This window comes from Talpa europaea, assembly GCF_964194135.1.
Source record: "Talpa europaea genome assembly, chromosome: 4".
Classification (NCBI taxonomy): domain Eukaryota; kingdom Metazoa; phylum Chordata; class Mammalia; order Eulipotyphla; family Talpidae; genus Talpa; species Talpa europaea.
This window is the reverse complement of record NC_140070.1, coordinates 30,937,637-30,952,821: the sequence shown is the minus strand read 5'-3', so window position 1 is coordinate 30,952,821 and position 15,185 is coordinate 30,937,637. Positions and strand designations below refer to the sequence as shown.

Genomic DNA, 15,185 nt, shown 5'->3' with positions numbered 1-15,185 from the left:
CCTGAGCTCTTGTCATTTGTCACCTGCTTAATGGAAAGAAGGTTTCCAAGTGGTGACTCATGGCAGTTGTGACTCAAGCGCCTGTGTCCATGGGATATAATTTTGGAGGTCCTGCTGGGTTTCCTGGAACCCTCAGCAGAGGAGCATGGGGGCCCCATGCTCCAACCAGGACACTCAGTCACATGTCACTTACGGGAGCTGCACTTTCTGTTCGTAACCAGACATGGTGGTTGACTTGACCATTCCAAATTTTTCCTCTGGTTTGGAATCCTTGGCCCTCTATGAGTGTTGCATTTTCAGCCAGACTGTGCAGTCCTCTCTCCATGTCTGGCTTGTGATGGCCCTTTTCAGAGTGCATCCTCTCAGCTACTTATGTGAGGAGCCTCCTTCTGAACTGAGCCCTGTCCTCTTTCCACTTGTGTTTCAAAGCTTTCTTTGGGGTCCTAAGTCTTTGATTGGGCAGCTGTCATGCATTTGAACTGGCTTTTTCTTGTCTCACTGTAAATCTTCCATCCCATCATTTGACCACATGTTACTAGGTGGATGAGACTTGGTCAGCATTTAATGCATGTATTATGGTGTGTTATGCATTTGGTGTATATATCCTTTGTTGTGTGCATCTTGTCTTCCTCTCTCTATACAGCCCCATGAGAAGGGGATTCAAAGTAGTCAGGTCTTCTAAGAATGCCCCTAGAGGCCCTTGCATCAGCCTCAGGGGTGAATGAGGTTCAGAGAAATCCTTTATCCCACTAGCTAAACATGTGGTCACATTCTCATCCTGAGTGGACATGCCAGTGTTTCCAGGATGTAGGCAGGGAAGAGTGAGGACATGAAGGCCTGTTGCTCCCTCCTAGGATGGCTTCTCACAATAAGCGCAGCTCAGGTGTGTCCTGGCCATATGCTTTGCAGGCCCCAGAGCTGCTGGAGCAGCAGAAGTACACGGTGACTGTGGACTACTGGAGCTTTGGCACCCTGGCTTTTGAGTGCATCACGGGCTTCCGGCCGTTCCTCCCAAATTGGCAGCCTGTGCAGTGGTGAGTGAGTCCTGGCCTAAGGGAAGGAGTGTGTCCCTCTGTCTTTGTCATGACCTATGACTTCCTTTTTACTGGTGCCCCAGGCCAGGTGTGAGACATCTGTGTCTGTCTCCCAAAGAGAAAGTCCTGCCTGCATGTGGGCAGTCCAAGCTCTAAAACCTAGAACAGTAAGCGCATGTGTCAACATGGATTCTGGGTTTTTACACCTTTACATGTAACACCACATATTTTGCATATTCAGTAGCAACAAATCAGTCCATTTACAAACTATTGTTTAAATATGCACACTGACACTGAAAATGCTGTGCAGAACTGGTCCAACCATTGTGGAAAGCTGTCTGGAGGCTCCTCAGTCAACTAAAAATGGAGCTACCATATGATCTGGCAATTCCACTCCTAGTGATCTAGCCAAAGGACACAAAAACAGTGATCCAAAAGAGCACCTGTACACCTATGTTTATTGCAGAACTATTTACAATAGGTAAAACCTGGAAACAACCCAAATGACCAAAAATAGATGACTAGATCGAGAAGATGTGGTATATAAACACAATGGAATATTATTCATCAATCAAAAAAGATAAAACTCATGCCATTTGCAACAACGTGGATGGAGCTAGAAGGAATTATGCTCAGTGAAATAAGCCAGAAGGAAAAAGAAAAATACCAGATGGTTTCATTTATAACAGGAACATAGGGGAACCAAATAAGACATCAGTGTAAAAAATAATAATAATAATAACAGTACAAAACACAACAAAGCATAAACAGACAATTATAAACCAGAGACATACTGCAGGGAAAGAGGAGTGAAAGGGGTTGGAGGGAGGGAGGGAGGAGCACAGGGGACTGTGGTGATGGTGCAGGGGTGACTCGGGGAAGGAGATTCTATGGGGACTCAATCTGAGGGGTGGGGGAAGCAAATATTGTCTAAAAAATGTAAAAAATGATAAATGTTAAAATAAAAAAATTAAAAAGAAAAAATAAATTAATAAAAAGGAAAAAAATTAAAAAAAAGAAAATTCTGTGCAGGCAAAAACAAAGAATATATACACATGACAGACAAGAGTAATTTACACAAACATTTATTATTCACAAATTTTACTGTATTGCAATATAAATTTTTCTTTTAAAATATAAGAAAGTAGCTTGAACTGGGAAACAAATAAATGACAAAAAAGATTTTCAAATAAAAAATCAAAAGATACAAATACATTTTTAAAAATTATTCTTTTATAGTCTAACTATTTTTTTAATTATAAATATATAGAATTATTATATATATGTTAATCATTGCTGAAATTTTAAAGTTAATATTCTCAATCAGTTAAGTTTCATTCAGGACTTAAGAGACTACACATTTTTTTTGTTAGGTTTTTTTCCCTCACATTGTTGCTCATTTTTGTACAATATTTGATTTCTCCCCTCAGGTGTAGTCCCCATAAATCTCCCACCACCACAGCATCCATGAACCATCACCATAACCCCTTGTGCTCTTCCTTCCCCTATTTGGGCCCCTCTCCCTCCACCTCCTCCGCTGGATGCCTCCCGTCTATGGTCAGCCTGCAAGTTTTATCTTTTTCCTGACCCTTTGTTCAGTTTCCTTATATTCCACTTCAAAGTAAAACCATCTGATATTTTTCTTTTTCCTTCTGACTTATTTTGCTTAGCATATACACTTGTTTAAATGATGCTCCTGTTGTTAAAAAAATTTTTTTTCCAGTTTGTCTTTTTTTCTTTGGGGCTGTAATAAGTTCACATGGTTCAAACTTCACTATAAAAAGCACACACAGAAGTCACCTGATACCTGTCTCCCATCCACAGGCCCCCAATGTAATTCATTATTGCCATGCTGCCCAGGGGGTTTTGTACCCATAAAAGCAAATTGGCATATGTTTGTTTGTTTTCATTTGTGTATTTTATTCCTTTTGTACATCATCAGCAGCAGAATATGAATGATATCCTGTATGCTCTTAAAACATTCTTATACCTGAACTTTTCCTTCACACAACCCAGAAACAACCACCCTGAAAAATTTTGTATGTTTCTAGCCTCTTCATGTGTGTTATGCTGTTAAAAAAATAAATAAAATAAATAAATTATTACATATGCTCTATTATAACCTGCTTTTCAAATGTACTGTTGAACATTCTTGGTGCTTTTGCATATTATTTGTAATATCTACTGACTGGCCATATACAGCAGCTTATTCAACTCATCCCCCACTAACCTTTGTAGGGAAGTCCTACAAAGATAACACTAACCTTTGTAGGGAAGTCCTGTTACAGTCACAATTATTTCCCCATGATAAATTCCTAGGAATGAAATTAATAGATCAAAGATTATATACATCATCAAGGTTTTTTTTGTTATTTTTTTTTAAAGATTTATTTATTTATACAAGCACTGGGTACAGTCAGAAGCGTGGGAGGGGAGGGTGAGAGAATTCATCAGAGCCAAAGTGGGGAGCAGAGCAGGCAGAAGGACCGAAGTACACTGCTGAGGGGAGCAGCGGGCGGCAGGAGAGGTCTGCGCGCCATGTGAGACCCTCCTCCGGTGGCCGGGGAGCAGCCGGGGATCGAACTGGTGCTGCAGAGGCTGCAGGCAGCTTCGCAACCCAGCGCTCAACCGCTGCGCCACTGGGGAGGCCCACATCATCAAGGTTTTTGATGTTTATTAGTGAATTGATCAACAAAAATGTTTTATAAACTGCATTACCACCAGGAGCACCCAGAGGTGCCCCTTCACTGACTCTGGCCCCTTCACTGACTCTGTTTTTTAAATGCCTTAATGGAAATAGTAAATCATTAACTCTTTCAAAGGATAGGTATTTGCATCATGAAAATATTTATTTGTAAGAATAAGATGCAGCCTTTGAGTCAATTCCAGAAAAGTAGTTTCATGTGATGGCTTTCCAGTTCAGTCACCATTTATATGCCAGGCATTGGAAATACAAACAGGAGAGGAGCCCAGGACCTTCTCTGGAGGAGTCTGGTGAAATGGCAAAGAATGCCCCCCTCAGGGGGCTTCCTTTAAAACAGGCAATACTCCACTGCTTAGGTTCTGGCTGATTAAGGAAATCACTCACTGATTTATACTACACTTAGTAATGTAACCATGATAAAAATGACTTTAAAGATCTATGTATCTGGGGCCTCCCCGGTGGCGCAGCGGTTGAGCGCTGGGTTGCGAAGCTGCCCACAGCCTCTGCAGCACCGGTTCAATCCCCGGCTGCTCCCCGGCCACCGGAGGAGGGTCCCACACGGCGCGCAGACCTCTCCTGCCGCCCGCTGCTCCCCTCAGCAGTGTACTTCGGTCCTTCTGCCTGCTCTGCTCCCTGCTCTGGCTCTGGTGAATTCTCTCACCCTCCTACGCTTCTGACTGTACCCAGTGCTTGTATAAATAAATAAATAAATCTTTAAAAAAAAAAAAAAAAAAAGATCTATGTATCTGTAGTGTCTTTCACCAAGGAATTACTACATTTCTTCAAACATTGAGCCTTTCAATTATTTACAACAACTTGAGTTAAAGTTCATTAGAAGTGAAGGAACAAGTGATCTTTGAAAAACATATCCCCAATGGCTCAGCATCTTCACAATGTCTATCACTGTCTGCAGAATCTGCTTCATAGAACTGCCCTCATTGGTGCTGGAAGGCCAGGCACCCACTTCTAAGTGGATTTTTCTGAAATCAGTGAGGGAGTTGTTTAATGAACTAGTCTGTGAGAGGGGCCTGCCTAATATGCTTTTTGATGCAATAAATAGCTTTTTAAATGTCTACGCTCATCTCAGATGGCAGGAAGGTAGTAATTTCAGAATGAATGCAATTTGAAATACATTTTAAGACCTAAGCAGTAAGCATTGATTTACTATAGCCTTTTATTTTGACAGACCAAGTTTTCCATAAGAGCATCATTCCACCTATATGTAATGACAAGTCTTAGGAGAACTGATTCCCCAAAATCACAGTTTCAGTCAGAACCGTAGACCACCAGCCTCTGCCACATGCCAGTTCCTTTAGATTACCTGTATGCTCCAGTTGGGCCCTTACCAGTGAGAACTGCCTGGAAGATAAAGCATTTTTAATTCAAATTTCCTAGATGTCTTTTGGAAAGGAAATTTGAACATTCATATAGTGTAAATAGAACACCAGACTTTGGAATTCAGTCCCCAGTTCTGTGACTCTACTTGTGTGACCTTAAGCAAATGACCTGATTTTCATTTCCTAACCACTGACTGGGGAACTAAAAACATGGGGTTATTATGGCAAAGACGTGCATGTTCACTGTCAAAGTCTGTAGTTATCTATGAAGTGTTGTTCAAATTTAAGTGATTCTCCTTATCACATTATCAAGTGATATCATCTTATCAAGAAGATTCAAAAGCAGTTGATTTAAAAAATGTTTTTCCTTCAAATATGCTTTCAGCTGCATCAATATGTGTTCCAAATTGGAGAATGTAAAGATTCATTTATATGGGAAATATTTAGCCACATACATTTAGAGCAAGTGCACATGTTGTGTTTATGTCATGTGAATATAATACGTATGCAGTAATCTTAGTTTGGAACTTATCATTTTATTCCCTATGAAAGCATGAGTTTGTCATAGATAAAATGAGAAAATAGAGAAAAGTCAGATAAGCCAAGGATGAGATGAGGAGCCAGCAGTTCAGTCACAGAGGCTGAGCACAAGATGTATAACTACCGCCCACTCAGGTGGCACCAGCCAGAACTGAGCTCTTGAAAGAGCTGACCTCACGCGATGCAAATGCATTGGCCATTTTTCTAAAAGTTTAAATCATGAGCTGGGGGCACCTTGTACAGTTGTAAAGTGATGTACTACAAATGTGAAATGGCTCTTGACCACTAAGCAACTTACGGGTTGTAATTAACAAGACGACACGTTTGCAGGCATTCCAAAGTCCGGCAGAAGAGTGAGATGGACATTGTTGTTAGTGAAGACTTGAGCGGCACAGTGAAGTTTTCCAGCTCTCTGCCCTACCCTAATAATCTTAATAGGTAAGGTACAGTGGTCTTTCTCTTCTACATATTTTTCTTCCCCTTCTGTAGAGTACATCTGAGGTAATATTTGATAGCTTTTATTTATTTTTTTAAAGATTTGTTTATTTATGCATATGAGGTGGGGTAAAGGCCAGAGGTGTTGGGGGGTGGGGGTGAGAGGATTCACCAGAGACAGAGTGGGGAACAGAACAGGCAGATTGACCGAAATACACTGTTGAGGGGAACAGCGGGCGAGTCAGGAGAGGTCTGCTGCGCCATGTGGGTTGCTCCCTGGCTGTCCGGGAATCGAACTCATGCTGCAATGGCTGCAGATTACTTCATAGGTTGCATCTTAACCCTTGCGCCACCAGGGAGGCCCTATTTGATAGCTTTTAAATAGCTTATCCGATATCATCCTGTGACTTAGAACTAGACATATAAATCTTAATCTTAGAATAGATTCCCATCCCTCCCCCCATCCAGAAATCATCTCTTCTAAATTCACATAGCAATTTATCTCTACCTCTTATTATCCTTAGTAACTTCTACCTTGTAATTACATTTGGTCTTTCATAAGGTTTATCTTCTAGTCAGCTGAGAGCTATTTCAGGGTAGGGAATTACACTTTTTCTCTTTGCACACTTTATGTGGCCTAATACTGAGTCATAGTCAACCAATTAATCTTTGAACAATATTATAACCTAGTCTACAAGCCAGAGTCTGAACAATTAAATAATACCAGAGTAATAGTACAAAAGAAAGATATAAGGCAGTCACACAATTGAGAAGCATGGATAATTACTATGAGCTTTTTTTTTTTTTAAAGATTTATTTATTTATTTATACAAGCACTGGGTACAGTCAGAAGCACGGGAGGGTGAGAGAATTCACCAGAGCCAGAGCTGGGAGCAGAGCAGGCAGTAGGACCGAAGTACACTGCTGAGGGGAGCAGTGAGTGGCAGGAGAGGTCTGCGCCACCAGGCGAGGCCCTACCATGAGCTTTTAAAGGACAGGAAGAGAGGGATTGTGTGCACTAGAGTGATGTGGAATGACTGTGCATGAGCCGCTACTTTCTGGAAAGATGTGCAAGACATGGATAGACAAATAGGAAGGAAGTTGAAAGGGGAAAGATGGAGGTGAACAAGGCATGTTTTAGGAGACAGTGAGTAGCTGTGTCAGCTTCAGGAAAGGGCTTGCACAGAGAGGTGGCTAGCTATCACCTCAGAAAACCTGAACTCTGTCACATGAGGCCACCAAGTGCTGTTAAGAGGGTGACTAACTAAATCCAGCAACATGGGGTCGAGATTGTGTGGGGGGATCTCCTGGAGGTCAGGCATGCCCATAAAGTGCATTTTAAAACCTTCACATGGAATACTATTCAACTGTTAAAAAAAAAATGAAATCCTGCCACTTGCAACAACATGAATTAACTTAGAGGGTATTATGCTTAATGAAAAAGTGAAATAAGTCAAGAGAAAGACAAAAACCATGATTTTACCCATGTGCTATATAGAGAAAGCAAGTAAACAGATGAATTAAATAAAACAAAAATAAACTTTTAAACTCTAACACCAATTAATGGTTACCAGAAGAGAAGGGGGAGAGGAGGTGGGTAAATCCAGGGGAAAGGGATCAGTTCTGTGAAAGGCAGATTTGGACTTTGAGTGGTGAGCTTGAGGTAGTATATATGGACATTGATTTGTAACTGATATACATTGTAACTCATAAAGTCCTCATGCAGTGTTACTTCAATTAGAAAAAAAGAACTACTTACAATAACCAGAAAAAAGCTTCACAGATCAGCTTGCTGGATCTCAGTCTACTGACTCATCTGTTATGAAATCCCTGACTTGAAGGGGTATTTTGGTAGATCAGGAGAGTTGATAAGCACATGAATAAGAAGCTGTTGGGTTGGAAATCCTTTTCCTCTCAAATTGGCATTCTCTGTCCCTGTTAAAGTGCACTTTCCAACATGCACCTGACACGGATGGCAGTGGAGGTGTGTGCTACCCTGTGCTTTTCTTAGCATCCTTGCAGAACGACTGGAGAAGTGGCTGCAGCTGATGCTGATGTGGCACCCCCGACAGAGGGGCACTGACCCCGGGTATGGGCCCAACGGCTGCTTCAAGGCCCTGGATGACATCTTAAATTTAAAGGTGAGCCAGGAGCTATGTCAGGCCTGAGGCAACAGGTCAGGTTCCCATGGGACAAGAAATGCTATCGGAGAGGACTCCAGATCTGGAGAGGAATTCAGATGCCTGTGTAGCATCTCTTTACATGAGGAAGTGGGTAGGACCTCTGTGCTCCCTGGTGTGGCTGGTTAAGGTAGCTTTGGACAAACAAGAATATGAAAGACTGGAGTATATGAGCCATGGTATTGAGGCTCCTTCCTCAAGCTCAGCCCTTGCTTTGTGTGACAGGGAAGTGTTGGAAGCAGCAGAGGGCCTAGACAAACAGGTTGTTATCTCTCAAAAGATGGATTTTTTTCCAATAATATTTGGGTTGTATTGCAGCTGGTTCATATCTTGAATATGGTCACCGGCACCATTCATACCTACCCAGTGACTGAGGACGAGAGTCTGCAGAGCTTAAAGGCCAGAATACAGCAGGACACAGGGATCCCTGAGGAGGACCAGGAGTTACTGCAGGAAGCTGGGCTGGCTCTGATCCCTGACAAGCCAGCCACACAGTGCATCTCTGACGGCAAGGTAACCCTGGCTCCCCACAAAATGCCACTTTCCCCTGACTTTGCTGCAAGGCCACTAAGCATGCTTTCAGATTTCAGCTCTACCTTGTCAAGCAATCTATTAATCACCCTGTGCAGAGACCTACCTGTTTTTTAAGTTGGAATACCAGGTTCTAAGTGTGGTTTAACAGGAACACAAGTCACTCCACAGCAGACTTTTGCTTCTAGACCTTTTAAAGTACCTTTCTTGTTGTCAAAGTGATGTTTTCTTTGTTGCCAAAGTGATGTTTTCTTCTTCCAACTCAACCAAAACTAAGTATGATGCACCTATTGTGCACAGAACTATGCTGACCACTGCAGCAATGCACACACAGTCCCTGCTCAAAAAGAGCAGATAAAATTGAGAAGCAACCAAATGGCTAGGCAAGGAGACAATGAATGTCTAAATTGCACAGTAAAGACAAAGAAAAAAGGAGCGTAGTAAGTTGTAAATAAAGTGACTATTGGGATAGTGAGTGTAAAAGGAATAGGGAAGGGAATACACAAAAAGAGGCTTCGTGACCGCTAGATATTTGCAGGCCGAAGACGTTGCCAGCAGTGAGCAGTGAGAAACCTCCGCTGCCTTTTCATTATGACTTGAAAAGGAGGAATTGGAGCCATGAGATCTCCTTTGTGCTTGTGTCATTGCAGCTAAATGAGGGCCGCACGTTAGATATGGATCTCGTTTTTCTCTTTGACAACAGTAAAATCACGTACGAGACTCAAATCTCCCCACGACCCCAACCTGAGAGCGTCAGCTGTATCCGTAAGAATATCATTTGTTTTTGTTTTGTTTTTAAATAATCACTTATAATGTTTAGGATGAGACACGAGGTAGAGATGTGAACTGGGGAGAGACCACACGGAGATCAGCTTACCCTGTCCCAGGGGCACCTATTTTACTTGGGACACATAAAGAGTAGCCTGACAAAAAAGAGTATAGAGACTTCAGTTCATTTCAGCCTCATACACAGAACTTTAAACAGAAGACATACTGCCTACCAGCCACTGATCTTGAATCACTTAGTGATTTTATTTAATTCTCTTTATTATTTATTTATTTTTAATTAATACTTGCATGTGATTCCAAAAAAATCAAAAAGCACAAAAGAATATACAGTGGAAAGTAAGTCACTCTCTCTCCAGTTACCTAGCCTCTCCCAGGAAAACTGGTGCTCTCAAATTCATGGGTCATCTTTGCAGAGGAGTTCTATGCATTTATAAGATATATTTCTAATATATGCATATATTTATATAGTCATCATTTCCCCCTCAAACATATGGTAGCATACTATATATACTATTCTGTACCTGTCTTTTTCACTTAATTTATTTGGAAAATCCCCCCCTGTTGGTACAAATAGAAATGCTTGTGGGGGCCTCCCCTGTGGTGCAGTGGGTTGAGCGCAGTGCTGGGAAGCTGTCCGCAGCCTCTGCAGCACGAGTTTCGATTCCTGGCTGGCCAGGAAGAAACCCCAATGGCATGGCAGTCCTCTCCTGTCTCACCCGCTGCTCCCCTCAGCAGTGTATTTTGTCAGTCTGCCTGTTCTGTTCCCCGCTCTGTCTCTGGTGAATCCTCTCACTTTCCTGTGCCTCTGGCCTGTACCCCAGCTATTGTATAAATTAAATAAATAAATCTTAAAAAAAAAAAAAAAAGAATGGAGATTAACATAAAACCCTAATGGTTTGGGTATCACTTAAAAAAAAAAAAAAGAGAGAGAACTGCCTGTGTTGAATTGTTGTGTAGTACTGTTCTGTAGGAATGTCAGGTGAACATTTTTTTTTTAATTTTTTTTTAAATTAGTTTTTTTTTTAAAGATTTATTTATTTATACAAGCGCTGGGTACAGTCAGAAGCATGGGAGGGTGAGAGAATTCACCAGAGCCAGAGCGGGGAGCAGAGCAGGCAGAAGGGCCGAAGTACACACTGCTGAGGGGAGCAGCGGGCGGCAGGAGAGGTCTGCGCGCCATGTGGGACCCTCCTCTGGTGGCCGGGGAGCAGCCGGGGATCGAACCAGCACTGCAGAGGCTGCGGGCAGCTTCACAACCCAGCACTCAACCGCTGCGCCACCGGGGAGGCCCCAGGTGGACATTTTAAGGTGTTTGCTACTCTTCATTCACACACATGTACACACACAACTCTTAGAATAAACATATCAAGGACCCAAAGTCTTAGAGATCGCCAAGCTATTGCTTATTTAATTGTTTTCCAATACTGCTGTGAAGCTGTATCATCAGAAAACTTCATATCACCTCTATATTGAGAACATGAGTTCCTGTTGAAAATATGGGCGCTTGTATACATGTGAGTGTATCAATATGGTTCACAGAGTGTTTTTTCAAATCAACAGCTATTTATTGACTAGTACCTGCTTGTGCTATTATAGGGTACAAAAATGTATGAGGCCATAGCCAGGCATAACACCCAAGAGTTATGTTATTAGCATCTTAGTTACATAACTTTTAAAAACATAAAAGTGCCAGTGTGTGGGAAGGCTGGATGTGGTTAATCATAGGAAGTTATTCTCTGACAATTACTACATGTGTCTCTTGTTATAGTTCAAGAGCCCAAGAAGAACCTCCCTTTCTTCCAGCTGAGGAGAGTGTGGGGCCAGGTGTGGCACAGCATCCAGACCCTCAAGGAGGACTGCAACCGGCTGCAGCAGGGACAGCGAGCTGCCATGTATTGTGCCAGGCATTTTGGGACTGAGTTTAAATTGCTTAGTGGCTTTTGCTACAGGGAGGAGGTGGTGGCAGGGGCCCAGAAGCAACAATTAGGAGGGACAACAGGGAGACACTGGTTTGGCTGGCGGGACATGGTTGGCTGAGCAGGGAGGCCCTGTTAGTCTTGATGAGGTGAGTGAGGTTAGCACGTGGAGCAAGAGTGTAGACCAAGGGTGGGGCCAGCCAATCCTAGGACAGATGTGTGGAACTTGGAGAAGTGCACTGCAGTTTGAATTAGCAGGGTTGCCCTGCTTTGTCACGTTGGGGCTGACTAGGATATGACTGTTTTAGGTTATTGTGTAGGTCTTTGCCTAATTCCAATTTTGGTGCAAAACCTCATACATTGCTGAGTGCTAGGAAATTGCCTTTATGTTTATAATGAATACTCTCAATAATAATTATAGCAGGGACCTGCCTGGGTGTTTGAGGACGTTTTATTATTGTACAGGGAATGCTATTTCGATCCCAAAGATGCCCCAAGGTTGTGTTTCTTGTGGTCTCTGCAGGATGAATCTCCTCCGGAATAACAGCTGCCTCTCCAAGATGAAGAATTCCATGGCTTCCATGTCTCAGCAGCTCAAGGCCAAGTTGGATTTCTTTAAAACTAGCATCCAGATTGACCTGGAGAAGTACAGTGAGCAAACTGAGTTTGGGATCAGTGAGTGTACTCTTTGCAGTGAGTTCAGAGAGACCATTCCATTCCATTTTTTGTTTCCTTGAGGTTTCTTTTGTCCTCTTTTAATTGAGTTTATTTGTTTTGTTTTTGTGGTGTTTTCATTTGTGTTTCTTTTTTTTCCCCTCCTAAATTGTTTTTTTTTCCAGCATCAGATAAACTGCTGCTGGCCTGGAGGGAAATGGAACAGGCTGTGGAGCTCTGTGGGCGGGTAGGACACCCATTTTAGGTTTCTTTCTTTACCAAGAGGGATGAGGCTTTTTACTACCACTTCCCACTTCCTCCTCGAACACATCGAGCTCTTGTATATGAGAAATCAAGTTTTCCTCCTCCTGTTCTTTGACGAAATTAGAACTTGCTGGAAAGAGACTTGGAGAATCACCAGTAAGGAGCCTGCTGTAACAGTTCTAGGAGCTCACAATAGAGCTGGCAAAGATTTGAATAAGGAGTGAGATGTCCAGTGTCCCAGTAGAGGACTGGGGGAGCCTTCCTGTTAGAAGGGGCCTGGGACAAATGATCAACATGCCTCTTCTCAAAGTTTTTTGGCTAATCTTGTTGGAATGCTAAGCCCATAAGAAAGTAAAGGCCTAAGCAGAAAATCTTAGGACAGTGTAAAGCAAGATGTCATTGAAAAATGTTAACGATGAAGGCAAGACAAGGCAAGGGAAGTATGATGAATCTCACACAAAAATTGGAAACCTTGAACTCTGGGGCTTTTTTCTGGACTTTTCCATATTTTCCCCAGTGAGTTTGGGCAAGGACCTTGACCCCTGCATCTCTGTTTCCTTGTATAAATTAATACTGATATGCATTCTTAAAAGTGGATGTTACTGGTGATATAAACAATTCCTATTTAACGTAAATACAGGTGAGAGTGTTCCACCTCCATCCTGGCAGTCAAACATAAGATGTCATTGGAATGGATAAAGTGGAGAAAAGAAAGGCCTGTGACTTGGGCATCTGTGTGCCAGATGTTTTACATACTTGATCTTCTGTAGCCTGTGGCCCCTACAGTGGCCCATGTAGAAGCCTGTGTTAGGGTGAAGGAAAACTGTAACTTAAAGGTCAGGTAACTTGCCCAAGGGTCACACAGCTGGAACGTGTACACTTGAGACCCAAACCCAGGTCATTCTGTCTCCAAAGTCTGTATCCTTCTCTCCAGTCATTTGAGAGTCTGCCATGAGTTTAGAGGGTTCCCCCCAAATCTTGCATCTCAGAAAGCTTATTATGTCAGTTGACATTAGCACAGCTCTTTCATTAGGAGAACGAAGTAAAACATCTGGTGGAACGGATGATGGCCCTACAGACAGACATTGTGGACTTGCAGAGGAGCCCAATGGGGCGGAAGCAGGGGGGGACGCTGGATGACCTGTGAGTACCAACTGGGTGGGGTTCTCACACTGCCCCTAGAATACACAGGTGCTCCAAGCAGAGTTTGCATATGAGTGTTGGGACCATCTAAGAGTCCACGTGTGGTTCTTACAGAAGCTCTGTGAGACTATTCTCCTGTAGAGCTTGCTCCCCACCCCCACACTGGTGAATCATCTTGGCATTTCAAAGATGAGCAAAGGCAGATCACCATTGCTATGAGCCATAGCTTGTCTGGGAACTGGCAATAAAAACTCTAACCTGGGCCTCCCCTGGTAGCGCAACAATTGAGCGCTGAGTTGTGAAGCTGCCCGCAGCCTCTGCAGCACCGGTTCAATCCCCGGCCACGAGCGAGGGTCCCACATGGCGCGACAGACCTCTCCTACTGCACCCGCTGCTCCCCTCAGCAGTGTATTTCGTCAGTCTGCCTGTTCTGCTCCCCGCTCTGGCTCTGGTGAATTCTCTCACCCTCCCATGCTTCTGACTGTACCCGGTGCTTGTATAAATAAATCTTTAAAAAAACAAACAAACAAACAAACAACTCTAACCTCACAAATTTGTGAGGTCAGTTCAGAGGACACATTTGAGGTGTACTTCATAAACCCTGGAGAAAGTAGAGCAGAGAAAGGGCCTGTTTTAGAGATTTGGATCTGGAAATTGAGTCTGTATCAGATGCTTGGCCTTGGTCCCAGGAAGGGATGAGGCCCCTAGGCCCAGCAGGCCTACAGAAGGAAATTGAACCCAGGCCCTACTCCAGCAACCCCCAGCACTGGGTGGGGTGGAGGGAGCAGGCCAACTGCATCAGCCTCTCAAGAGTGGTCTCATTTGGGCTAAGTAGTGTCCTCTGGTGCTTTTATTGGCATTTTTAGGGCTGGAGGTCCAAACAGAAGAAATTTGATTATGTGTATTCTATAGTTTCTCTACTTAAGCCTTTATTCCCCCCTGGTGTTCAAGTGAAAGTCATCTTTGAAGATGTCTATTCTCACTGTGTTTGCATCTGCCCTGCACTTGAGTTTTCAGGGGGCAGCCATGTTCTTTGGGCTCAGGTTCATTGGGAGTACCTTGAACCACTATATGGAAGCCACACTGACAGGGAATTCCAGGGAAGAATGGGGATTCCTGTCCTTAAGATTCTCACTCATTAAACCTTAGAGTTCTGAGAGTGAGGGTGCTTGTTGCCTCATTATAGGTAGCACCTATAATATCACCAAGAATAATAATTTTCTCCTGTCAAGATACATTGCCAGTCTTGCTTCTAGAAATCAGTGATTCTGCTAGCAGGAATTAGCTCACAGTGGCTCAGATGTGCTTATTTGAGTTCAGATGTAGACAGAGCTTCTTCTTTGTGTATTTCAGAGAAGAGCAAGCAAGGGAGCTTTACAGAAAACTAAGGGAAAAACCCAGAGGTAAGTGGGGGTTTTCCGTGTTGTCTCAGGTTGGAGGCATTGGTCCTCTCTACCAGTCACCTGGAAGAATCATGTCATTTCTTTCCTCTTTTTAGACCAACGAAATGAAGGTGACAGTCAGGAAATGGTCCGATTGCTACTTCAGGCAATTCAAGGCTTTGAGAAGAAAGTACGATTAATTTATACACAGCTCAGGTATAAACCCCAACATTCTTCCTTGAGAATGGAGGGTGGAGTGTGGAAAAGCCCCAAGGC

The 15,185-nt window shown here is 43.0% G+C and overlaps 1 protein-coding gene across 1 annotated transcript in view; it reads left to right on the top strand.

Moving 5' to 3' along the window:
- IKBKB (inhibitor of nuclear factor kappa B kinase subunit beta) overlaps positions 1-15,185 on the top strand; it is a gene marked incomplete at both ends in the record, with an annotated part of 51,736 nt that overhangs the window by 29,247 nt on the left and 7,304 nt on the right. The window contains 11 exons of the mRNA XM_084232586.1: positions 910-1,034; positions 5,946-6,053; positions 8,062-8,191; positions 8,549-8,743; positions 9,412-9,526; positions 11,319-11,442; positions 11,990-12,141; positions 12,306-12,367; positions 13,418-13,527; positions 14,881-14,930; positions 15,026-15,125. Of these exons, the coding sequence (XP_084088712.1) occupies positions 910-1,034; positions 5,946-6,053; positions 8,062-8,191; positions 8,549-8,743; positions 9,412-9,526; positions 11,319-11,442; positions 11,990-12,141; positions 12,306-12,367; positions 13,418-13,527; positions 14,881-14,930; positions 15,026-15,125 (1,271 nt within the window). The remainder of the gene's footprint in view (positions 1-909; positions 1,035-5,945; positions 6,054-8,061; positions 8,192-8,548; positions 8,744-9,411; positions 9,527-11,318; positions 11,443-11,989; positions 12,142-12,305; positions 12,368-13,417; positions 13,528-14,880; positions 14,931-15,025; positions 15,126-15,185) is intronic.